General features: G+C 37.0%; 1 protein-coding gene across 1 annotated transcript in view; it reads left to right on the plus strand.

Annotated features, from left to right (window-relative positions):
* Positions 1 to 27,398, plus strand: part of LOC128664377 (pyrethroid hydrolase Ces2e) — a 121,274-nt gene that overhangs the window by 82,274 nt on the left and 11,602 nt on the right. The window contains exons 8-10 of the mRNA XM_053719212.1: positions 5,794 to 5,934; positions 10,426 to 10,503; positions 10,594 to 10,741. Of these exons, the coding sequence (XP_053575187.1) occupies positions 5,794 to 5,934; positions 10,426 to 10,503; positions 10,594 to 10,741 (367 nt within the window). The remainder of the gene's footprint in view (positions 1 to 5,793; positions 5,935 to 10,425; positions 10,504 to 10,593; positions 10,742 to 27,398) is intronic.

Consider the following 27,398-nt stretch of genomic DNA (forward strand, 5'->3'; position numbering starts at 1 on the left):
AAAAAACAGGAGTTAAGAGCTTTCTGGGCTAACGCCGGTTTATAAAGCTCTTAACTACTGTGCTCTAAAGTACACTAACACCCATAAACTACCTATGTACCCCTAAACCGAGGTCCCCCCACATCGCCGCCACTCTATTAAATTTTTTAACCCCTAATCTGCCGCTCCGTACACCGCCGCCAGCTAAGTTATCCCTATGTACCCCTAATCTGCTGCCCCTAATACCGCTGACACCTATATTATATTTATTAACCCCTAATCTGCCCCCCCAACGTCGCCGCCACCTACCTACACTTATTAACCCCTAATCTGCCGAGCGGACCGCACCGCTACTATAATAAAGTTATTAACCCCTAATCCGCCTCACTCCCGCCTCAATAACCCTATAATAAATAGTATTAACCCCTAATCTGCCCTCCATAATATCGCCGACACCTAACTTCAAGCATTAACCCCTAATCTGCCGACCGGAGCTCACCGCTACCATAATACATTTTTTAACCCCTAAAGCTAATTCTAACCCTAACCCTAACACCCCCCTAAGTTAAATATAATTTTTATCTAACAAAATAAATTAACTCTTATTAAATAAATTATTCCTATTTAAAGCTAAATACTTACCTGTAAAATAAATCCTAATATAGCTACAATATAAATTAAAATTATATTGTAGCTATTTTAGGATTAATATTTATATTACAGGCAACTTTGTAATTATTTTAACCAGGTACAATAGCTAAAATAGTTAAAATAATTACAAAATTACCTGTAAAATAAATCCTAACCTAAATTACAATTAAACCTAACACTACACTATCAATAAATTAATTAAATAAAATACCTACAATTATCTACAATTAAACCTAACACTACACTATCAATAAATTAATTAAATACAATACCTACAAATAACTACAATTAAATAAACTAACTAAAGTACAACAAATAATAAAGAACTAAGTTACAAAAAATAAAAAAATATTTACAAACATTAGAAAAATATTACAACAATTTTAAACTAATTACACCTACTCTAAGCCCCCTAATAAAATAACAAAGACCCCCAAAATAAAAAAATTCCCTACCCTATTTTAAATTAAAAAAGTTCAATGCTCTTTTACCTTACCAGCCCTGAAAAGGGCCATTTGCGGGGCATGCCCCAAATAATTCAGCTCTTTTGCCTGTAAAAAAAAACATACAATACCCCCCCAACATTACAACCCACCACCCACATACCCCTAATCTAACCCAAACCCCCCTTAAATAAACCTAACACTAAGTCCATGAAGATCTTCCTACCTTATCTTCACCATGCCAGGTTCACCGATCGCTCCAGGCTCCGAAATCTTCATCCAAGCCCAAGCGGGGGCTGGCGATCCATAATCCGGCTGAAATCTTCTATCAAGCGGCGGCTGAAGAGGTCCAGAAGAGGCTCCAAAGTCTTCATACTATCCGGGAAGGAGAGGAGATCCGGACCGGCAACCATCTTGATCCAAGCGACATCTTCTATCTTCATCCGATGAGGAACGGCTCCATCTTGAAGACCTCCAGTGCGGATCAATCTTCTTCTGACGTCCAACTGAAGAATGAAGGTTCCTTTAAGGGACGTCATCCAAGATGGCGTCCCTCGAATTCCGATTGGCTGATAGGATTCTATCAGCCAATCGGAATTAAGGTAGGAAAATTCTGATTGGCTGATGGAATCAGCCAATCAGAATGAAGTTCAATCCGATTGGCTGATCCAATCAGCCAATCAGATTGAGCTCGCATTCTATTGGCTGATCGGAACAGCCAATAGAATGCGAGCTCAATCTGATTGGCTGATCGGATCAGCCAATCGGATTGAACTTCATTCTGATTGGCTGATTCCATCAGCCAATCAGAATTTTCCTACCTTAATTCCGATTGGCTGATAGAATCCTATAAGCCAATCGGAATTCGACGGACGCCATCTTGGATGACGTCATTTAAAGGAACCGTCATTCGGCGAGTAGGCGTCGGTAGAAGAGGTTGGATCCGCGTCGGCTGGAAGATGATGGCTCCGGAAGAAAGAAGATTGAAGATGCCGTTGATAGAAGACTTCAGCCGGATCATGGACCTCTTCAGCTCCCGCTTGGATGAAGACTTCAGCGTATTTTATTTAATTTATTTATTGATAGTGTAGTGTTAGATTCAATTGTATTTATTTGTAGGTATTTTATTTAATTTATTTATTGATAGTGTAGTGTTAGGTTTAATTGTAGATAATTGTAGGTATTGTATTTAATTTATTTATTGATAGTGTAGTGTTAGGTTTAATTGTAACTTAGGTTAGGATTTATTTTACAGGTAATTTTGTAATTATTTTAACTAGGTAGCTATTAAATAGTTATTAACTATTTAATAGCTATTGTACCTGGTTAAAATAAATACAAAGTTGCCTGTAAAATAAATATTAATCTTAAAATAGCTACAATATAATTATAATTTATATTGTAGCTATATTAGGGTTTATTTTACATGTAAGTATTTAGCTTTAAATAGGAATAATTTATTTAATAAGAGTTAATTTATTTTGTTAGATTTAAATTATATTTAACTTAGGGGGGTGTTAGTGTTAGGGTTAGACTTAACTTTAGGGGGTAAATACATTTATTATAGTAGAGCTCCGATCGGCAGATTAGGGGTTAATTATTGTAGGTAGCTGGCGGCAACGTTGTGGGGGGCAGATTAGGGGTTAATAAATATAATATAGGGGTCGGCGGTGTTAGGGGCAGCAGATTAGGGGTACATAACTATAATGTATGTTGCGGCGTTGTACGGAGCGGCAGATTAGGGGTTAATAATAATATGCAGGGGTCAGCGATAGCGGGGGCGGCAGATTAGGGGTTAATAAGTGTAAGGTTAGGGGTTAGACTCGGGGTTCATGTTAGAGTGTTAGGTGCAGACGTAGGAAGTGTTTCCCCATAGAAAACAATGGGGCTGCGTTAGGAGCTGAACGCTGCTTTCATTGTTTTCTATGGGGGAATCGTGCACAAGCACGTTTTTGAAGCTGGCCGCGTCCGTAAGCACCGCTGGTATCAAGAGTTGAAGTGGCGTTAAATATGCTCTACGCTCCCTTTTTTGAGCCTAACGCAGGCCTTCTGTGAACTCTAAATACCAGCGGTATTTAAAAGGTGCGGGGGAAAAAAAGCATGCGTAGCTAACGCACCCCTTTGGCTGCAGAACTCTAAATCTAGCAGCAAGTTTAAACTAACAATTAAACTAATATAACTGTTAAACTAAAATTAAACTAACTACCAATTAAATTAAACTAAACTACACATTAAAAAATCCCAACACTACTCTAAAAATATCAAAATAAAAAATCACACCCAAAATAAAATTAAAAAAACCCTAGCCTACAATAAACTACCAATGGCCCTTAAAAGGGCCTTTTGTGGGGCATTGCCTCAAAGATATCAGCTCTTTTACCTGAAAAAAAAACACAACCCCCAACAGTAAAACCCATCACTCAACCAACCCCTCAAAATAAAAAGCCTAATTCTAAAAAAACCTAAGATACCCATTGCCCTGAAAATTGTATTTGTATGGGCATTGCCTTTAAAAGGGCATTTAGCTCTTTTACTGCCCAGACACTAAACTTAAAAATAAAACCCACCCAATAATCCCTTAAAAAAGCCTAACACTAACCCCCTGACGATCCACTTACAGTTTTTGAAGTCCCGCTTGAACGATCTACATCCCACTAAGTCTTCATCCAGTTGGCCTCTTCAATCTTCATCCAGGCAGCAGCGTCATGATCCAAGCGGCGAGAAGTCTTCATCCAGGCAGCCTCTTCAATCTTCATACAGGCGGCATCTTCTCTCTTGATCCCAGAGGAGCGGGGCAGTTCCATCCTGAAGACATCCGGCGCGGAGCATCCTCTTTATACTGTTGCCGCCGTACACTGGATCTTCAATGCAAGGGACGCGATTCAAGATGGTGTCCCTTGCATTCCTATTGGCTGAAAAGTTTAAATCAAATCTAATTTCATTATGTTAAAGTTAGAGGGTGTCAGGGTTTGGTTTAGAGTTAGGTTTAGGGTTAGGGTTACGTTAGGGTTTGGTTTAGGGGTTAATATAGTTTAATTTAGGTTGTTGCGATGTGGGGAGCTGGCAGTTTGGGGGTTAATAGGTATTATTTAGTTAATAATTGTTAAGTTAATTTAGATCTATTTTAATTATGTTAAAGTTAGGGGCCTTTGTTTCCGCAATCGCAGGTGTTAGGCTTTTTTTTGCCGGCTCTCCCCAATGATGTCTATGGGAAAAGCATGCACGAGCACGTCAAACACAGCGCTTGTTTTGGGATCGGTATGGCGCTTAATATCTCCATATTGCCCGCACAAGCAGTGTTTTTTTAAACTTGTAATAGGAAATTAAATAACGCCACTTTTGTAATCTAGGTTGCTTACCTTAAAATGACCCTGCTAACATATTTGTTTAGTTATAAGATGGAGAGTAAACGTAATAAAGGGCATTTTAGATCCTGATAAGCTGTTGATGGGATTTTTGCTCATTTTACTGAACTACAAGATTAAATTTATGGTAAATGCTAGGGTTTCTGAAACGCTAGGATTTACCATTGGAACAAATAAAGGGGACTTTCAGTCATGAAGTATAAAATGCTTCATGCTTAAAGATCCTTTATTTGTTTGCAGCATTCGCTGCACTGAGCTGCTAAGGCAGCCCACGGCAGAACGCTATTTGGCTGAGAGGTGAAGTTTCCACCTCTTAACCAATAGCCGTGCGGGAAATCTGGCTTGGCAATGACTGTCGATGGATTTCCCGCAAGAGTATTGGCTAAGAGGTGGAAACCGCAGGAAGTACATATCGTTACTATGTATGCACAGTTACTATCTCTATTGTCCTAGTCAAGCCTTTGAACTGTTCTGTTCTCAATGTATCATATTACGCACTTGTTTGCTTCCATTACGTCAACAGCAAAGACTGCTATTTCCACTGGGACCCTTGTGCATTTATTTTTATTTGTTATGTTTTATTATATCATGGGTAATTTAAGTTAGTAATTATGGTGTAACACTTACATAACTCTCTGTCACCTATGTGTATATATCCTTACAGTCACTAATTTGTATTCTGTGTTCTGTGGGTCACTGATTAATTAATTAATACAATACAGACAATGGAATGGTTTTGTTTTGATGTTACTATGGTAACCCTTTGGTGTTTTTTTCTGTAAGTGGGTGGGGTTCTAACACTTTAAATTGTTTGCTGTGAGATTCATTATTGTTGTTCTGATGAAGGGGTGAACACCCCAAAACATCACTGGGGAAAAATTAGTTTGGACACTTTACAAGACCAGTGAGTGCTTTGTTCTATAATCTTTATCTACATTCTTCTTAGCATTTGACTACCTGTTTGTGAGAGTGCACTTACCCTACTACATATATCTCATGTTGAGTTAGCGCACTTTAGAATATGCGATCAGGTTTGCACGTGAGTAGTGTGTTAGATTTTTTTTATTCCACTGACTTCTATGGGGGAATACGATATTGTGCGTGTTATATTCTAAGTTCGGCTTTTTACGCTCAGTTAGTTAGCATGCAAGGCGAAAACAGTTTGCTTTCAACTTGTAATAAGAGTGCAAAATGATGCGCACAAAAAACTTGCTTCTAGCGGATTCAATGCTCGAGTGGGAGCGTTACATACTGCTCCACTTGTAATTTGACACAGTATTGTTAGTATAACTTCATTTGCACAAATATCATTAAAAACTTTTAGGGAATAATGAGTAAACATTCTGCCTTTACAGAAATTTCCAATCACCCCTGCCTGTGTAGATGGAGTGTTCCTACCCAAACATCCAGAAGAGCTTCTGGCTGCGAAAGAGAGCCACCGTGTTCCCTATATGATTGGTGTAAATAACCAGGAGTGTGGGTGGACTATTCCACAGGTAAGGAACAGTTTCTTGAGAAACCCAAAATATAAAGACTATTGTTTATTGAATATTCTTAAACCTGGGCCTCGAGCCGATATGCAGCGTCGCCCGCAAAAGCCGGGTTTGGTATCACATACATGGCGTAACATAGACGTTACGCTCGTATATTTCAGCCTTCGGACGTAGTTTTTTGGCCCATAGACTGATATACCAAACCCGCGCAGTTTGGTATCCAATATACAGCGTAAGGACTTACGTGGCGAAAATGGAGAAATCTTACTCCATTTTCACCTCGCCACAACATGCAGCTGTAGTAAGCCTTACGCTGAGTATTGGAGCCGCGTAACTCCCTAAACTACCTGCAAAATAAAATCTAACACCTAACGCATGCGCAATGTCTATCTACCTGTCAACCGCAATCCCCCGCCGCAATCCTTAATAAAGTTATTAACCCCTAAACCGCCGCTCCTGGACCCCGCTGCCACCTACATTATATGTATTACCCCCTAATCTGATCCCCCTATACCGCCGCCACCTATATTAAATGTATTAACCCCTAATCTAATCCCCCTACACCGCCGCCACCTACATTAAATATATATGTATACCCCTAATCTGATCCCCCTATACCGCCGCCACCTATATTAAATGTATTAACCCCTAATCTGATCCCCCTATACCGCCGCCACTTACATTAAATGTATTACCCTCTAAAATACTAAAATTTCCCTACCCTAAACTAAATTACAAATAGCCCTGAAAAGGGCCTTTTGCGGGGCATTGCCCCAAAGTAATCAGCTCTATTACCAGCCCTTAAAAGGGCCTTTTTCGGGGCATTGCCCCAAAGTAATCAGCTCTTTTACCTGTAATTTGACCCCCTACACCACCGCCACCTATATTAAATATATTAACCCCTAATCTAATCCCCCTACACTGCCGCCACCTATATTAAAATTATTAACCCCTAATCTAATCCCCCTACACCGCTGCTACCTATATTAAAATTATTAACCACTAAACCTAAGTCTAACCCTAACACCCCCTAACGTAATTATTATTAAAATAAATCTAAATAATATTAATAATATTAACTAAATTATTCCTATTTAAATCTAAATACTTACCTATAAAATAAACCCTAAGATAGCTACAATATAATTAATAATTACATTGTAGCTATTTTAGGGTTTATATTTATTTTACAGGTAACTTGGTATTTATTTTAACTAGGTACAATAGCTATTAAATAGTTAATAACTATTTAATAGCTACCTAGTTAAAATAATTACCAAATTACCTGTAAAATAAATCCTAACCTAAGTTACAAATACACCTACACTATCAATAAATTAATTAAATAAACTACAAATATCTAAACTAAAATACAGTTAAATACACTAATCTATATTACAAAAAAAAAACCCACTAAATTACAAAAATAAAAAAAAGATTACAAGAATTTTAAGCTAATTACACCTAATCTAAACCCCCTAATAAAATAACAAAGCCCCCAAAATAATAAAATTTCCCTACCCTAATCTAAATTACAAAAGTAATAAGCTCTATTACCAGCCCTTAAAAGGACCTTTTGTGGGGCATTGCCCCAAAGTAATTAGCTCTTTTACCTGTAAAAAAAGAACACCCCCTATTACAACCCACCACCCACACACCCCTACTCTAGAGTAGGGGTGGTGGGTTGTAATGGGGGGGTTGTTCTTTTTTTTTACAGGTAAAAGAGCTGATTACTTTGGGGCAATGCCCCACAAAAGGCCCTTTTAAGGGCTGGTAATAGAGCTGATTACTTTTGTAATTTAGATTAGGGTAGGGAAATTTTATTATTTTGGGGGGCTTTGTTATTTTATTAGGGGGCTTAGATTAGGTGTAATTAGCTTAATATTCTTGTAATCTTTTTTTATTTTTGTAATTTAGTGTTTTGTTTTTTTTGTAATTTAGTTTAGTGTATTTAACTGTATTTTAGTTTAGATATTTGTAGTTTATTTAATTAATTTATTGATAGTGTAGGTGTATTTGTAACTTAGTTTAAGATTTATTTTACAGGTAATTTGGTAATTATTTTAACTAGGTAGCTATTAAATAGTTATTAACTATTTAATAGCTATTGTACCTAGTTAAAATAAGTTACCTGTAAAATAAATATAAACCCTAACATAGCTACAATGTAATTATTAATTATATTGTAGCTATCTTAGGGTTTATTTTATAGGTAAGTATTTATATTTAAATAGGAATAATTTAGTTAATATCATTAATATTATTTAGATTTATTTTAATAATAATTACGTTAGGGGGTGTTAGGGTTAGACTTAGGTTTAGTGGTTAATATATTTAATATTGGTGGCGTAGGTGTAGGGGGATTAGATTAGGGGTTAATAATTTTAATATATGTGGCGGCGGTGTAGGGGGATCATATTAGGGGGTAATATAGTTAATGTAGGTGGCGGCGGGGTAGGGGGCTCACATTAGGGGTAAAACATTTACTGTAGCTGGCGGCGGTGTAGGGGGGTCAGATTAGGGGGTAAGACATATGTAGCTGGCTGCGGGGTCCGGGAGCGGCGGTTTAGGGGTTAATATATTTATTATTAGGAGTGAGAGGGGGGATTGTGGATAGAGGGGTATACGTGTCAGGTTATTTTTGGGAGGCGTGTTAGACTGTTACGGGATATTTAATACTTTAGTTAGTTTTTTTATGCTGCGGCAGTTGCTAAAGTGCCGTAAGTCACTGGCGACTCCAGAAATTTGTACTTACGCTTATTTCTGGACATCGCTAGTTTATCCGACTTACGGCACTTTAGCATCTGACGGCGCAGTATATGTGATAGCTCGAGTTGCGAGGTGAAATTACGGGCCGCGTGGGTTCCCTCGCTTGCGCCGAAAACTACGCCGTATATCGGATTGCGGCCCTAATATTACAAACAATACGCTCAGACAGGGCGATTCTAATAAATTGTACTTCAGCATCTTATAAAACACATTCTATGCTTGTAGTTATATAATAAACTGAATGTTCACTAAATAATCATAGTTCTGTTTTTAAATTGTTTACAATTTTGCAAAACGTTATCTAATAAAAAAATGTTTATGATACAATCAGTACATGCACTACTGAGGTCAGACAAACTAATAGCCCATCTATATTTATGTTGATTCTCTTCCCAAGAAATCCCTAAATTTATATACAAGAAGCCAATTTATCAGACACTACTTACCTTTTCACAAAACAATTCATCATTAGTATAATTTTATCAGAACATGCTGTAAAGAGAGGGTAATAAGTTTCCAAAATATAGTTAGTCATATTCAGAATATGCATAAGGTGAAAATTAAGTTATGTTGGATGTAGCATAATTGTTGTCGTGATAATGGTTCTTTTCAAACTAGAAATAATGTGAAATGACATTGGAAAGTGAAAACATTTATGATTGCACTCTGGATGAAAGTCTAACAAGTTCGTTTGCATGTATCTGAAATTAAATTAGAAGATATTGCTATTGAAAAAATCCTTGAGAGTCTGGTTATGTGAGTGACTGTGGAGTGGCAACTTTGTTGAGATTGTAAGTTGTTGTACTGCTTTACTGGATTAAAAAGTGTGGCATGTTCAGTCCTCTGTGATTCCTATTTCAGAATGTTTTTCCTTTCCTGAGTGGTTATGTTGTCTGGAAAGGTTGCTTTGATGTACAGCTCACCTAGGGTTGCTTTAGTTCTCCATGGGAGACAGAGCTTTAATTTAAATGTCCTCAGTGCTGCTTGCTGGATAACTCACACAATATGTGGATAGAGTTTTACACCCTTGCCATTTGGTTGGTTGTGCCCCAGTGAGCAAGCAGATAATGTACTGAAATTGTCTTCACTATGGTGCATTAGCTGCAGCTGTGGATGTAATTTACTCAGAATGGTTTGTTTGTGGCCATATCAAATGCCACACTCAAGGTAGACAATACAGTAAATACAGGCATGTTCACTGATTTTATACCACTCATGTGAACTACACCAAAACAAGGGGTCATGTTCTCAATTTGCTTTGTAGATGGTTCATGAACAATTTGTGTAAGAACTTATATGAGAAGGTTTGTTTGATTAATAGATCTGGTAGAGGTGGTTAGGATATTCTAAGGGAATTCAAAACAACATGAAATATGGACAAGGCTGTTCTGAGGATTCTTTAAGTATATACATATGATAGAAAAAGTGAAATACTAAACCAGACTTCTTGTTCTTATTTACCATCAAAATCTGTTTCTAAATATCTGTATAATGTGGCCACTGACCAGCAGGTATCTCATTGAATAAAAAGGTAGCAGAGAGTTCGAATATAACATAAAGCTAAACATAGATATCACACAGATAATTAAAATAAAATAATTATCTTTTAACAGTTGTATGGCAGAAATCCAATGTATTTATGCACTTGTAAAAGAAAAAGACAGCAATTAATTTCAATAAGATACATTTTAATTTAAACTATTCTTTTTCTTTTTTTTTGTCCAGTTCATGAATCTTACGCACATAATAGAAAAAATGGATAAGGACACTACACACTCAATTCTCCTCGATGGTCCTTTCTCAGTAAGGCCTTTTGACTACCTTATGAAATCATATTTTTTAAAACTGACTTATTTTTAATGTTTATTAACCCATTTAAATTTGGTTATACAGGGTATAAGGCCCGAAACTCTTCCCATAATTATAGATGATTACTTTGGTCATACGGAGGATCCAGTAGAAATACGAAACAAGTTTATTGATTTATGTGGAGATCACATGTTTGTTGTGCCTGCCATCAAAACTGCCAGATATCACAGAGGTATGGAACTCAGAATGTGTATGATGTTTCAGAGTTTGGCAAACAAATCCCTAGATTGCTATGATCTAATATTAATTAGTTGACTGTTTACCCTACAGTTCTAGATTTCTAGTGACAGCTTGGTAGATATACATGTTTAAATAGTGATATCATACACAATAGGGATCCAGAGGGATGTGGTGTTAAAAACACAAATATTAGCTTAATGGGATAATATAATTATGTATACTAAGTCAATAATCCCCATTTCAACCTATCTAAATTCCAGTACGAAGTACCTTGCATGGATTTTTGCAGATTTTCCAAATTCACAACTAAAGTTAGTGCAGGTCCTGGGAACCAAGCACACTAAGGCCCTGATATTCAAAACCTCTCTGCTCAGGTGAGATATTCTAAAATGTTTCTCCAGCATTGCAAGATCCCTAGAGAAATTTTCAAAAGGCAGATTTTGCTTTACTTCTAGAAAGGGCCTTTTCTTGAATTTCTGTATGTGAAGAAGAGACAAGCCCAGTGTATGACATGACAGTTCTGCTGCATTTACACGTTGTGCTTTCTATTTTATATCACTTTACAATTCAGATTACATTTTATTACATTTTAACTTTGCAATTTCTATTTTGTACTTTATTTTGTATACAGCAGTGTCAGGGCCAGATTGGGCCGTCGGGATACCGGGAAAAATCCTGGTTGGCCGGCAGAGGTTGTGCTGGGGCAGCTGCAGAAGTGTGTGGAGAGCAGCAAAGTTGTGAATTACTTGTGAGGGAGCGCAGCGGCAGAGCCGCCAGCAAGCAGCACTGCACATAGAATGACAGGCTCAGCCACTCATTCAGGCATTTGCCGAATTGACTCATTTACTTTACATGGAATGTGAGCAGCTCTCAGCTGAGGCAGTCAGGACTCAGGAGCGTCCGCTCACGCTCCAATAGAGGCAATGGGGCAGCGCCACGACAGCATCACACATTTGCTTGCTTTAGGCTAAGGCAACTTAACCGGTCCACAACTGCAATCAGTCTAAAGTCAGACTCACTCAGTCACTCACTGGCTGACCGTCTGTCTTTCACTCAAGCTAGAACGTCAGTTGTCACACACAGTCACACATGACATAGTCATGGGAGAGCCTACTAGCCTAGTTGGAACAACTTGGAGGCCACGTGAGAGTTAGACGGCAGTCACAGGTAATACGGATCACGACACAGACCAGTGCACTACTAGTCTAACACAAAAAGAAAATTTAAAAATGAAACTTTAAGGTATGTTAATTAAAAATACTGAGTTTAGGGGAAAACGTGAAGGGGCACAATTATGTATATGTATTCGATAGGGTAATAAGACTGTACTATACAGTAGTGTAATGGCACATTTGTATATTTGTAACTGTTGATTTAAATTATTTAAATCAACAGTTACAAATATACATGACCCTTTAGTCTGCCCTATTATCCACCTATCAATATCTGCCCTGGTCAAGGTTACTTCTTCTTCTGAAAACAGTGCAAAACCCTTATATAATAAATCTATTGACTTATGAAATAATACCTCCATGTAGTATATATATATATGATCGGAACAGCCAATAGAATGCGAGCTCAATCTGATAGGCTGATTGTATCAGCCAATCGGATTGAACTTCAATCCGATTTTTCCTACCTTAATTCCGATTGGCTGATAGAATCCTATCAGCCAATCGGAATTCGAGGGACGCCATCTTGGATGACGTCACTTAAAGGAACCTTCATTTGTCGTCTAGTCGTCGGTGGAAGAAGATGGCTCCGCGTCGGCTCGTCTGAAGATTACTCCGCTCTGGATGGATGAAGATTGAAGACGCTGCCTGGATGATAACTTTAATCGGATGGAAGACTTCTTCAGCGCCCCTTGGATGATGACTTCAATCCGATGGAAGACTTCTTCAGCGCCCCTTGGATGATGACTTCAATCGGATGGAAGACTTCTTCCGCGCCCCTTGGATGATGACTTCGGCCGCTGCGGATGTACTCTTCTGTTCCATCGGTGGTCGGCTGGCTGAAGACGGCTAAAGGTAGGATGATCTTCAGGGGGGTAGTGTTAGGTTTATTTAAGGGGGGTTTGGGTTAGAGTAGGGGTGTGTGGGTGGTGGGTTTTAATGTTGGGGGGGGGGTTGTATTTTTATTTTACAGGCAAAAGAGCTGATTTCTTTGGGGCATGCCCCGCAAAAGGCCCTTTTAAGGGCTGGTAAGGTAATAGAGCTGTTAACTTTTTAATGTAGAATAGGGTAGGGCATTTTTTTATTTTGGGGGGCTTTGTTATTTTATTAGGGGGCTTAGATTAGGTGTAAGTAGTTTAAAATTGTTGTAATATTTTTGAAATGTTTGTAACTTATTTTTTTTATTTTTTGTAACTTAGTTTTTTTATTTTTGGTACTTTAGTTAGTTTATTTAATTGTATTTAATTGTAGTTATTTGTAGGTAATTTATTTAATTAATTTAATGATAGTGTAGTGTTAGGTTTAATTGTAACTTAGGTTAGGATTTATTTTACAGGTAATTTTGTATTTCTTTTAGCTAGGTAGTTATTAAATAGTTAATAACTATTTAATAACTATTCTAACTAGCTAAAATAAATACAAAGTTACCTGTAAAATACATATAAATCCTAAAATAGCTACAATGTAACTATTAATTACATTGTAGCTATCTTAGGGTTTATTTTACAGGTAATTATTTCGTTTTAAATAGGAATAATTTATTTAATGATAGTGTAGTGTTAGGTGTAATTGAAACTTAGGTTAGTTTTTATTTTACAGGTAAATTTGACTTTATTTTATCTAGGTAGCTATTAAATAGTTAATAACTATTTAATAGCTATTGTACCTAGTTAAAATAAATTGAAATTTGCCTGTAAAATAAAAATAAATCCTAAGATAGCTACAATATAATTATTATTTATATTTTAGCTATATTACGGTTTATTTTAAAGGTAAGTATTTAGTTTTAAATAGGATTAATTTAGTTAATAAGAGTTATAATATTTATATGTATTTAATTAATATTTAAGTTAGGGGGTGTTAGGGTTAGGGTTAGACTTAGGTTTAGGGGTTAATAATTTTATTTTAGTTGCGGCGGTGTAGGGGGGGTAGGATAGGGGTTAATAAATGTATTATAGGTGGCGACGGTGTAGGGGAGGGCAGATTAGGGGTTAATAAGTTTAATATAGGTGGCGGCGGGGTCCGGGAGCAGCAGTTTAGGGGTTAAACAATTTATTTAGTTGCAGCGGGGTCCGGGATCAGCAGGATAGGGGTTACTAGGTATAATGTAGGTGGCGGTGGGCTCCGGGAGCGGCGGTTTAGGGGTTAATACATTTATTATAGTTGCGGCGTGGGTCTAGGAGCGGCGGTTCAGGGGTTAATACATTTATAAGAGTTGCAGCGGGGTCTAGGAGCGGCGGTTTAGGGTTAATAACTTTATTTAGTTGCGGGGGGGCTCCGGGGGTGCCGGTATAGGGGGTAGAACAGTATAGTTTAGTGTGGGTGCTTAGTGACAGGGGTATCAATAAAGCTGTCAAAAAGCCGAAGAGCAGCGAGATTGGATGAGTGATAACTATCACAGTCCTTTGCTCTACACCCCGTACTTGGTGCACGGCTTTTTGACAGCTTTTTTGATAACTTTGGCAAGATTTTTCCGGTCCGCGGCGGCGATGGTAGGCAAGCTTAGGTGGGCGTATTGGGCCTGCGAAGGCAGGTAAGTAGACACGTTGATAACTAGGCCTCTAAGTGTATCATATAATATATACCGTATTTTCAATCTATTCAGTGTTTTTTTCCCTGCCGTTTGTATAGTATATCCTAATTAGCTGGCTATTCAGTCTCCAACTAATCGTCATAAAAAAAGAAAGTGTGCCGAGTATAATTGTATCGTATTGTAACAAAGTATTGTTTTTCTACCGCTTGTTTACAATTCAAATACTATTGTTTCACACCACAGTTACGTCCCTCATAGCCCCGCCCACTGATGCATTTCGTCACTGTCCTGTATGAATTTCGTCTTTTGTTGACGCCAGGCAATATAACATTGCTGCCAATTAAATTGACTACCATGGCAACATATGCCTATAAAATAAGCTATGATGACTGAGACTGCCCCTAAGCCCTGACAAAGTCACGCTCAAGTGACAAAATGCGTAGGTGGGCAGGGCTATGAGGGACGTAACTGTGGTGTGAAACAATAGTATTTGAATTGTAAACAAGCGGTAGAAAAATTATACTTTGTTACAATACGATCCAATTATACTCGGCAGACTGCCATTTTGTTTTAGGAATCAGACAGTTTCCAGTGTACCCTGCATGTGTAAATGCTGGACACCCTAATAGGTACTACTGAGCATGCAACATTTCTATTGAGTTATGAAATGATACCTCCATGTAGTATACTATTAACTAAACATAAAAACACACACTCACTTGGACAAACAACCTACTATTAATATTTAATGTTGGTTTGTCCATGTGAGTGTCAAGAACCTGTAAATCTCAGAGAGATGAAAGATCTTCCATAGAAAGCAATGAAGCTCCCTGGGATACAAAATTTCCCATGGGAGAGAGTAGGTAATTGGAGAACCCCTGGGGCTTATATAAAGGTTCCGTTTGCATCAATTTCAAATTAAACTGAAATTTTTTCACTACAATTTAACTTGCTTTTGTCTATATTTTAGTATATATTTTCCTTTTCTCTTGATTCACATAAGTGTATTGAGAATTTTGTGTAAAACATCACCTGCATACAGCTGGCAAGACAAATGAGTTGGTTAAAATGCTTACAAATTTTCACAAGACTTTGAGAGATCTTCAGACATACCCTGGGAACTCCCCTGTTCAGCCCAGACAACTGCCCTGTCCCTCCCACTTTCAGAAAGTGCCAGTTTTAGTTTGCAATGCAGCAAATACAAAGTGCAATGTAATTTGTAAAAGCTACACAGAAATATACAAAATATGATCCTACATTATTAAAGTAACACTGAAACTTTTAAAGTGTAATCAGAATGTGTAAAATCAATGCTAGATCAAAATTAAATGTATTAAAATATAAATGAGTACTTAAATGCAATAATACTGAAAGGACCTAATCTGAAATGTATAGTAATATAAAAGATAATGCACAAAGTGTATATGTAAGAAATCTCTGATATCATGCACTGCTATTTTGTACTAGGCTTGTCTCTGCTTCACATACATAAATAAGATCTTGCAGTACTGGATAGTTCCGCCCTTTTTATTTTGAAAATACAGTGAGTTCAGCACCAGTGAAGTTTGAACTGCAATTTCTCTCCAAGCTAGAAATCTTTCAATATCAGGGCCTCCTGTTAGCGTGGTCGGTGAAGAAGAAGAGGATAAGGTTAGAGCGTTAGGTAAGTATTGTAACCGTAAAAAATGATTTAAAGAAAACAAATGAATACTGATTAATTTCATCAGTATTTTTTGTTATCTTTAAATTTTGCTTATGCATTTAATCGAATATTCCATTTAGTTTATGAATGTGCATTTGTAACAAAACAAATCCAAATCCCTAGTGTAGATATCTATTTTACATTAACATTTTCATATATATATATATATATATATATATATATATATATATCAGGGCTCTAAATTTCCTCTAGCCCACTAGCCACTGCGAGTGGAAATTTAAAGGACCAGTCAACACATTAGATTTGCATAATCAACAAATGCAAGATAACAAGACAATGCAATAGCACTTAGTCTGAACTTCAAATGAGTAGTAGATTTTTTTATAACAAATTTCAAAGTTATATACATTTCCACTCCCCTTGTACCATGTGATAGCAATCACCCAATCACAAATGCATATATGTATAGTCTGTGAATTCTTGCACATGCTCAGTAGTAAATTGGAAAGTTGTTTAAAATTACATGCTGTATCTGAATCATGAAAATTTAATTTAACCTGAGTGTCCCTTTAACAGTGGCGAGTGAAATATTATCTAAAGGTATATTATATATCTATGAAAGGGCAAGGATATGTTATTCCTCTAGGGCCATAAGGACCCCATTTGTGCTTAGACTGTTACTTCTGAAGGTTAAACAGGGGCAGAGAGAGATTGAAGAGGAAAAGTGGAGAAAAAGATAGTGTTACGAAAGACTGGAGAAAAAAAAAGAGTGAAGAGATTTAAGAGAGAAGAGAGAAAGAGTGTAAAGAGCAAATATGACCTGAGAGAGAAGGGAGGGAGTAAAAAGAGGGATTAAAGAGAGGGAGTGGAGAAATATAGATGCAAGATGATAGTTTTAAAACATTTTTTCCAGGTCTTCTATGACCTCACATTAATGTCAACACTCTCTGCTTACTCTCAGTTCAACAACTTCAGTTTTATGTCCCTTAGTTGATGTTGCTAACTTCTATGCACTTATTTTTGCTAATCTATTACTTTATATAGCATTATTTAATTTACTGTATGGTATAAAAAAAAACAATATAAAAAAAATTACTTCACAATTAGGTGTTTCACATTGGCTAAACTTATGCAAAGAGAGGGGGGTTAGTGGGTATGATGTGGGCAGGGTTGTGGGGAGGATCAAAAGTGGCGAGTAATATTTTGGGCTGGCTAGTAGCCAGTGGTGGCTGGTGAATTTTAAAGATGGTGGGGCACTAGACCCCACCCCTTTAAATAAAGCCACGCCCCTTAAATGGGAAACTGTATATATGATAGATACACACTTCGCACATATACACACACTGCATACATACTACATGCACATTACACAAACATACATACACACACACAGACTAAATACACATTACAAAAACATACATATATACACACTACACACAGACTGCATACATACTACATACACATTACACAAACATACATACTACACACACACATGCACACACACTGCATTCATACATACTACATACACATTACACAAACATACATACTACACACACACATGCACACAGACTGCATACATACATACTATATACACATTACACAAACATACATACACACTACACACACATACACACTACATACATAGATACTTGATACACATTACACAAACATACATACTACACACACACATGCACACAGACTGCATACATACATACTACATACACATTACACAAACATACATACACACAACACACACACACTACATACATAGATACTTCATACACATTAAACAAACATACATACTACACACACACATGCACAACGACTGCATACATACATACTACATACACATTACACAAACATACATACATACTACACACACATACACAGACTTTAGAAGGAATATTTTTGTAAATGAAGCTGCCAATGGGTGCCCAGACAGCACTTGCCTTAACCCCTTAGCTACCAACGCATTGTGACCTCTATTGTGTCAATGTGCTAAATGTTATAAGGAAGATTTGAAAATGCCCTCTGAAACCTGGCTTAGATGTTATTCATAACACAATCATTCATTTATTTGATGTAACATTAAAGTATATGACAAAGATGGTTTTCTGTCTTTCATTTATGCATGACTTTTATGTGTCTGCTATTCATCCTGCTTCTTCCCAACAACATGTAAAATGCAGTTTAATAGGGGGTGAAAGGAGCTGCTATAAACTTGTAGAGATCTAGGGCAAACAAGATCTGCAGCCAGATTTGCACGACACTGCAGATACAGCTTCAGGTCATATGTTTCTCCCAGCTGGATTGCAAGGTGTTAAATAAACATAACCAGACATTATTTTCTATTCAGAATTTACTCTGTGACCAACCTCTTGAGTGCTGCATTCCTTACACTCCTCTGTGTGAAGGCTGCTCTGATGGCTAAACACGGGCTTAACCCCTCTGTACTCCTAAAGCATCTGGAGGGGTTTACTAGTAAGGCTTCCATTTTTCTGTGAGTGACAGCAGATTCAGACCCACAGATGTGCACTGTCTGTGACTGTCTGCTTTCTCTGCTGCATTCATCATGCTGTCCGGTGCAGCTCTGCTCTAACCTCCCCATTCAAAGCTTGCTCGAGACGTAGCAAGCTATAAAGGGGGAGGGCAGAGCAAATCTGAACCAGTCAGTGTGATGAATGTGGCAGAGAGAGCACATGGCGAGATGAGGGATTGTCCAAGTTAGAAGGGAGAGCAGGGAGCTGCTACTAATAATTCACAATTTATTCAGCTAAGAGCTGGAAAAAGAAGAATTGATTAATTTGTCCATACTTTGCTTACTAGAATAATATAAATCAAACGTTATGAGTGCTATATTTGTACTCTATTTTTTTCCAGGTCACAGCTGAATAAATTGTGAATTTTAAAGCCAAGTACAAGCACCGTAGAAGTACAGAATATATTTGATTTCCCACCTCCTCCTCCTGACTGGCATCCTCACTAGTGTCAGCTGAGCCACACACACAGGGCAAGTTTAGGCTAACCGCGCAGTAATAGAGGATAGAGCAGCAGGAAGTGGATCAAATTCCTATGCTCTGCTCTGTAGAAGTATAGCGCACCCTACAGTTTCCAATGTGCGCCTCCCACACACACAGCTCTCAGTATATGAGTGTCATGTGACATGACAGTTTGTTCTCAATCGCACACTGAGACCTGTGCGGTTAGCAAGGCTATAGGCTGGGTTGTGGGAGGCGCTGCAGGCACTGCAGACAGAAAGGGGAAAGTGCTTTTCCCTATACTTCTATCTATCGCACATGCGGTGCTGTGCGATAGATAGCAGTAAACATGGCAATTTTTTTTTTTTAGAAAAACTGCAATGGAGCCTGTATTACAATTGATATAATTAGATTTATTAAGCCACAATGAAATATTATATAATTAGATTTATTGAGCCAATATGATTTATTTATTTAATTTGTTAATTTTTTTATTTTTTTATTTCTTATTCTTTTGGGGGGCTCTGGGGGTGGGGGGTTCTGGGGGTTCACGTGTGGCTGTGATCCTATGGAGGAGCATCCACTGCTAGTAGCTTAGGGCTTATAATTTTGAGCCCTATATATATATATATATATTTAAAAATAAAAATTAAATTTTCATCTATGTAAGGATCATAGAAATGTAAAATATGAGTAATGAGCTAACAGCTTCAAGCTTTAGGTCTAACGCATTGTCGCATTAGCGCACATGAAGAATTAGTAATCTTAAAGCGCATTCTTGAAACATAAAATATATATATATATATAGTTAATGGATTATTTAGATTTTTTACAGTATGTATAATTATTGTTAATGATTAATATTTTATATTTCAAAAATACACTTTAAGAGTACTAACCCGACACCGTGGCAAGTTATGCATATATTTTTTTACATTCCTATGTTCTTCACAATTTTTTTATTATTAAATATATATTTCTAAATATATCTGCTAATAATGTAAAATAGATATCTATACCTATATATTTCTAGGAAAATATATACATATATACACAATATAGCCATTTGCAGTCAAAGACCTGGTCATATACCATATACATTTGAACCCTTATAATTTTTTAATAATATTTATATGAATAATTTTTTATCAGTGTTTTATGTGAGTGTAACTTTAATTTTCAATTGTATTTATGTAGTGTTTAGAGCAACTTTTTTTTAAATGTACTACTCTTTAAGCAAGGTTTTCAGTCGCGCTAATCTGCAGAGCGCAAAATGTGACTGCTCTCTCATGATTGTGTTTACTTTCAACTTGTAATCTAGCCCTTACTTCACTAATTAACCTTTACTTTAAATGTAATATGTATAAATATGAATGAAATGGTTTATTTATTATGTTATACATCTATTTTGTTATGCCTATATTCAAGCATTGACACTTATCTCAAGTCTCCAAAGCTCTCAATATTCCAGCGTTAATTTGCATTACACTCAAGCACACATCTTAACTCACTACTTGTAATATAAGCGATAGTAGCTCACTCTGCACTGTCCATACAAAATATTTATTTATTTATTCATAAAATATTTTACCAAGAAGGATACATTGAGATGCCTCTCGTTGTCCTGGATGAACAAAACACTGCATTGATAAAATAGGGTACAATAAAATATAAAAACAATATTAATAAACAATATTACAAAATTTTACATAGAACAGGTAGGAAATATATAATCAACCATAACAGATGCATTCTGTTTTGAGATATGTGGAGAGGGATCTCTTAAAGGATTTTAGGCTAGGGGAAGATTTGAAAGTATGCGGTAGGTCATTCCATATTTTCGGTGCTCTGTAGGAAAAGGAGGATCCAGCTGCTTTCGTTTTATATTGAGGCATACTAAATAAAGTGCAGTTATTGGATCAGAGGTTATAGGATGTGGGAGCAGCCAGGGAGAGTAATCTGCTTAGCTAGGGTGGGAGCTTCCCAGAAATGCTGTTAAACGCAAGGCTGGAAAGATGGAGGGTGCATCTGGATTCCAATAACAGCCAGCTTAGTTCTTTTAGCATGTCACAATGGTGGGTCCTGTAATTACATTGTAGCACAAAGCGGCAGAATGAGTTATACAATGTATTAAGTTTGTTAAGGTGGGTTTGTGGCGCAGGTGCATATACTACATCCCCATAATCAATGATGGGCATCAGCATATGCTGTACAATCTTTTCCTTTACTTTAGGACTTAGGCAGGATTTGTTTCTGTACAGGGCACCTCGTTTTGGATAAAGTTTAGATGCAAGTTTTTCTATGTGGAGGCCAAAAGATAGATTGGGGTCTAACAAAATACCCAAGTATTTGAAAGAGTGGACTGTGGTCATTGTGCTATATGATTTTGTTTTAATGCATAGATGGGAATTTTGTAATTTGTGTAATTTAGGAACAGTTCCAAAGATCATTGTGACTGTTCCTAAATTATATAGGGCGCTAAATAAATGTTGGTGGCTTTAAGAATCTCTGGTAATCCTTTTTTACTTTTCATATGTAATACTAGATTGTGCGCTATTGGTTACACTCCACTTGTAATCTAGTCCTTAATATATTAAGGTATTGCAGTAGAATTAACATTTCACGTAAAAAGACAGAAAATGGATGTAAAGTCCAAAAAACAAGCTAAAGTCAAATAACCAAGTCAACCTAAACTAAAGGGATTAAACAAAAACAGAGTCAGGTGTAGCCAAGTCAAAACCAGAAAATTCAAAAAGTAAATTGCCAAAGTAGAGGTAGCTAACACACTCAATACACAAGCAGTATCATGCTAAAAAATTAAAGAGCTTATAAATGTACAGCATGCCTTACTTCAGTAGGAAGATAAATCACTCTTATTGAGAAGTGCCTGTTATGACACTATGGGGTAGATTTAACAACAGTCGAGCGGACAGGATTTGCTGTAGCAAATCATGTCTGCTCGACCTCGCACAAGCATTTCAACTAAAAAGTGGCGGACAAGTTAAGGAGCAGCAGTCTTAAGACCTCTGCTTCTTAACTTCCGTTTCAGGCGGACCTAAAACGATGGGGCTCCGAAGCAGCATTCGCTGCTTAATAAATGGAGCCCTATGTCTCAAAGGGTTCTCTAGTTTCCACCACAGTTGTCTGCACTATAAGTTATAAAAGACATAATAGCTGTAAAAAGAGATATAGGAAATGGGAAACCAGGCACAGGTACAGATGAATATATGTGGAAAGAGAAACCTAATATGCTATACAAACATATAGGAAACTATATCTGTGGCGCTACTAGAGCTAAATATATAAGTGGCATCAGGCTTAAAATTACAGATAAAAAATGAGCTTTATAGCAGACTAGTAAGGTAATAACCTGATACTATCAAACTTCAAGTGTAGTATCAGAAATCAGGATAGATTTAATGTGGACATAAACATTTGCACTTATAAAAACACATAAAGAACGTAATATAAAATGCAATATAAAATAAAGATTTGAAAGGAAGGGGGCATGCCTGGGCGGCGGCCATGTTTAGTCTAATATACTAGTGGCTCTGTGCTCAAAAAGGATAATCCGCCAATTACCTATATTTATTCCAACCATCCTCATTCACAAGCACCAAATTTATGAGCAAGAACAGTTGGCAGTTGCGAGGACACTTTTATTTTTGAATTACGCTCATGCTGGAGCACTAAACTGGGCCGTTAGAAGTCATGATGGTGGCCTACTTTTCTGGCTTCTAACCCCCCCCCCCCCATTTTGCCGGTTAAAGCAGTTCATACCACGCTGCTATATACCCCAATTAGCCTTACAATTTGTCATGGGACACTGAGACCTACGGAAAATTTAGCTATTTACAATTCAATATGGAGTCTCTCAGGAGTTGGGAGTCTGAAACCCTACGACTGCTTAATACCTACTTCGCAACACTAGAAAAGGAATTTAAGAGGAATTAATAGAGGCTGCACAACACCGATCAAGTGATCTGCTACAGCCTGACACGCAACAGAAGCTTACCGATCCAATCACCACTAACAGTGCTGGATTAGAAGGAGAAGAGGTAAAACATACAAGCGAAGACTCAACCAGGCTTTCTACACCGCAGCCCTTACCCAAGACCGGAATATATGGAGACCTATACAAAGGCGATGCGGATAGAATAGAGGATACGGGTGACTTACGAAATCACATCTCTTGAGGTGTTTAACCCATTTACTGAGGCGCACATCTTAGAACTGTATGACCAGCAATGGCAAAAAAACAAGGATCTGACTGCTGAGCCACTTAATCCGTTGCCCCCTTCTTATGTGAACACATTCCTATCTGAAAGTTTGTCTCGTGCTGAAGATTCTTTGTTCTGTGGAAACCCAAGACCAATTCTACCAACTGAGGTATTCTTCCCCTACCTTTTTGTTCTATGAAGGTCAATATGGGAACCAGGGAAGTTCCCCCTCTACACCATCAGCCACAAGCTACCCTTGGGTAAAGAATCCGGAGGCTAATTATTAGCAGCAGATAATCCTATACCTACTCATGCCTAATACCATCACACGTTTGTAAACTGTTTATAGACTTTTAATGTTGATTACATCAGTTTGCTTGCAGTCTTCCTTATGCTCAGAATAAAAGGCTGATATACTATATTCTCTACGTTAATAATATTTCGACATGTGCTTAAATAATAATACTTTTATATAGTACAGAGTGAATATAATCAAAAGATAGTAGTAGAAGTAGTTATATATGCTAACCTACCTCTTTAAAATAAGAATGCCATATTTTAGTTACGCATCTGTTTACCACTTACTTTGTTTTAGCAATCTACTAGAAAGTTTATGGCCTAGCATTTTAAAATCTCCTTCCTCCATTAAGCTATGGTCTGAGTTTCTACACTTTGCCTATTACTAACAGCATCTATTTAAACATATTGTATTTATAGTTGATATTTTTAATAAGTCTAGTACTATGTGTTTCAGCAAATGAATATGCTATATATTTTCTATCGGTAGGTATATGTAGCCTTCATACACCCTTACAGCTCCCTAGTCCAAACTAGTGGTAGAAGTAACATACATCTTTATACTGTGTCTCTGACCTACTATATATAGAAGCAACATTGATGCTTAAACTTTCCACTGCCCTACTTATATGCATATGCCTGTCCTGCAGTTGGCGGCCGAAACAGCGGGTTTGGCTATATTCTGTTTATGAAAGTGAAGTGTAGAATATTTGAGCGCTTCTGACTATACTAAATGGTTATACTACTTTCCCTGATAAGTTCAAGCTCATTATCAGCTCCTTCAGGGATGGTAGATTGAAACTAGAGACATATTCCATTGGACACTGTTATGTAGCATCTCAAAACATTCTAGACAATCAAATATACAGAATCCTTAACCATTGACCATACATAGCATAGCTAACTGTAAATGAGCCTGTGTCACGTACAACATATGTTCATACTGGTATGTTACTTAGCTAACTCTCAGCATCCACATTACCTTTTGTTTTCCTATAATAGCTATTTGGGGTTCCTACTTAAACAATATAAATGTAAGAAATTGTTTTTTATTTGTATTCCATATGTATAGCGACATTTTTCAAATTATTATTCAAAACTAGAGCGACCTGTATATTTTCCCATAGCCCTTCCTACCATAATCTACCAGTTAATATCCCTCTACAGACTGGGTAACCTAAAAGGGCCACATCCTCTAATTAGTTGGTCATTTTACATCTCTAACATGCAATGGAGGAAATATCAGTTGCTAGTTTGTTTAAAAATGCTAGGTCCAAAAGTGACCACTCCAAATGCCAATTTTCCTCTTCTATACTAGATAAGTGTTATTAGGTACAAGAGTTACTCTTTATGTCAAATGAGGAAACTTGTTAAGAAAATGTTTTGAAATGAAGGTTCCAGATATCTATCTTTTGTAATTCATCATGTAGATTTCATTAGAGTTGGTGTCTATTGTAACACTGCAATGTTTTCTATACTTTTGTACTAGTAGAATTCTTATATGTTGTATTATTTGCACAACCTCAATAAAAAATTATTTAAAAAAACTACGGAAGCCTCAAGTGACTAAAAACAGAGCAACGCGTTTCGGCCACAGGCCTTTCTTTCCTTTTTGAAAACTGCACTGAATTCAGGCGGTGGATTCATAAAGCAAAGAACTAACTTGTACCCAGAAGGGATCTGTAACAGTTACATATTCAAATCACATACGGTGATAACGGAAGAGACCTCGAAGGGAAAGACACCTATATAACTTTCAGTGTAAGTAATAAAGTGCACCTTTAAGTTAATAACTCTTCCATACTCTGACAAGGATCCCTTGTCTCATCCTATCTTTCACAGGATCATTGGAAATATCCATACCTAACCGGGACTCCGTGATTAACTTTTGCCTTTGTTTTTAACATATTTTGTATTTTTTTTTTATTCAAATGTTTGTTTTATATTCTGTTTTATATTGCATTCTTTATGTGTTAATTTTTTATGCATATTTTTATGTCCACATTAAATGTATCCTGATTTCTGATACTACACTTGTAGTCTGATAGTATAAGGTTATTACCTTACTAGTCTGCTATAAAGCTCATTTTTATTTGTAATTTTAAGCATGATACCACTTATATATTTAGCTCTAGTATCGCCACAGATATAGTTTCCTATATGTTTGTTTAGAATATTAGGTTTCTCTTTCCACATTGGTTATTTGAGGGTTCTTTTTTAGGAGGAGTTCCCTTTCTGTGGTATCATACTAGCGCAGTTAACCTCCCCCCACAGATTAATATATGCAATTCTATAAATGCCAAATACATAATTACCCCACCCCAGTTTTGTCAACATAATAATAGCAAAGGACAGGGCTCAGCAAACTGAGAATTCAGCCAACAAACCCCTTCAAAACTGAGGGTTTCCAAAACTCTATTTAATGTCCCATGTACTCTATGGAACTTAAGCAATGTAATAGACAAAGTCTCTTCAAGGTCACTGTCACTTTGGGATCTATAGGCAAAATGAAGGGATCCTTTCTATCTGGGAAGAAGTCAATTCAACTTTATGCTGTTTAAGAGGTTACTCAGGTGTCAAATACATCTAGCTGTATAGTACTACCATCCAGCAAATTATATACTCCTGGAGAGATCTGATGGAATGATAAGAGGGTAATTGTTATAACCATTCATTGATGTCTGCAGCTCCCACCATAGCATTGGGACTAAACATATGGAGCTTCCTATAGTCACTCACAATCCAACTTTCATCAACTACTACCAGAGATGGCCAGAGTTAAATAGCAGACACAAGGAGCCCCAAATCACTGTCACTACTATTCTGTACATCCACAAGATTTATTTGATCATCTGGTATGAAGACACCAGTATCGAGGGGCTAAAGGCAACATACAAGGACTCGGCAAATCCAACTTGATGTCAGATTTGCTTTGAAAGGTATTTTTATGACATTGATATACTTCATAGTAGAATTTGTTATATGGTGTGAGAAGTTAACGGTTGCAAGATAAATATGGCTCCATTGATCTTTAGCTTACTACATTTCACAAATAAGTTTTATTGAATCTAGGCCATTGTCTCTTTTACATGCCCAGTGTTCTACACAGAGGAAAGGAGAAAGGTAATAACAGGAGAAACCAAGTGTAGGTAGTAGAATGTGTGGTTGCCCATCATTAGCCACCAAACTATAAATATTTACCTTTGTGGTCAACTTTTTGTGCCGGCAAATTTAATGTTCCAGAATGATCCATTGCACATGTCCATACAATAAACATTGATTGATAATCAGACCCTTTGTGTTCTTTTCATTGAATGGAGTTGGATATACTGCTTTGCTTTTATGTATGATAACAGCACTTGGGGAAAGATAACACTTATTAAGACTGGTACTCTAGTATTGGCAAAAGCTGGAGCACAAGGTACGATACTAGTACAGGCATGGCCAAAAATATTGGCACCCCTGAATTTCTGTCAGATAATGCACCACTTCGCCCAGAAAATTGTTGCAATTACAATGTTTAGGCATACTCATGTTTATTTCTTTAGATTGTATTGGTATGACACAAAAAAATGGAGAAAAAAGCCAAATCTGACACATTCCACGTAAAACTCCAAAAATGGACTGGACAAAATTATTTGCACCCTCAATTTAATATTTGGTAGCACACCCCCTGTACCCATCAATGAGTTTCTTACACCTCTCTACTGGAATTTTGGACCACTCTTCTTTCACTAACTGTTCCAGGTCTCTCAGATTGGAAGGGTTCCCTTTCTCTCCACAGGT

This window comes from Bombina bombina, chromosome 1 (assembly GCF_027579735.1).
Source record: "Bombina bombina isolate aBomBom1 chromosome 1, aBomBom1.pri, whole genome shotgun sequence".
Classification (NCBI taxonomy): domain Eukaryota; kingdom Metazoa; phylum Chordata; class Amphibia; order Anura; family Bombinatoridae; genus Bombina; species Bombina bombina.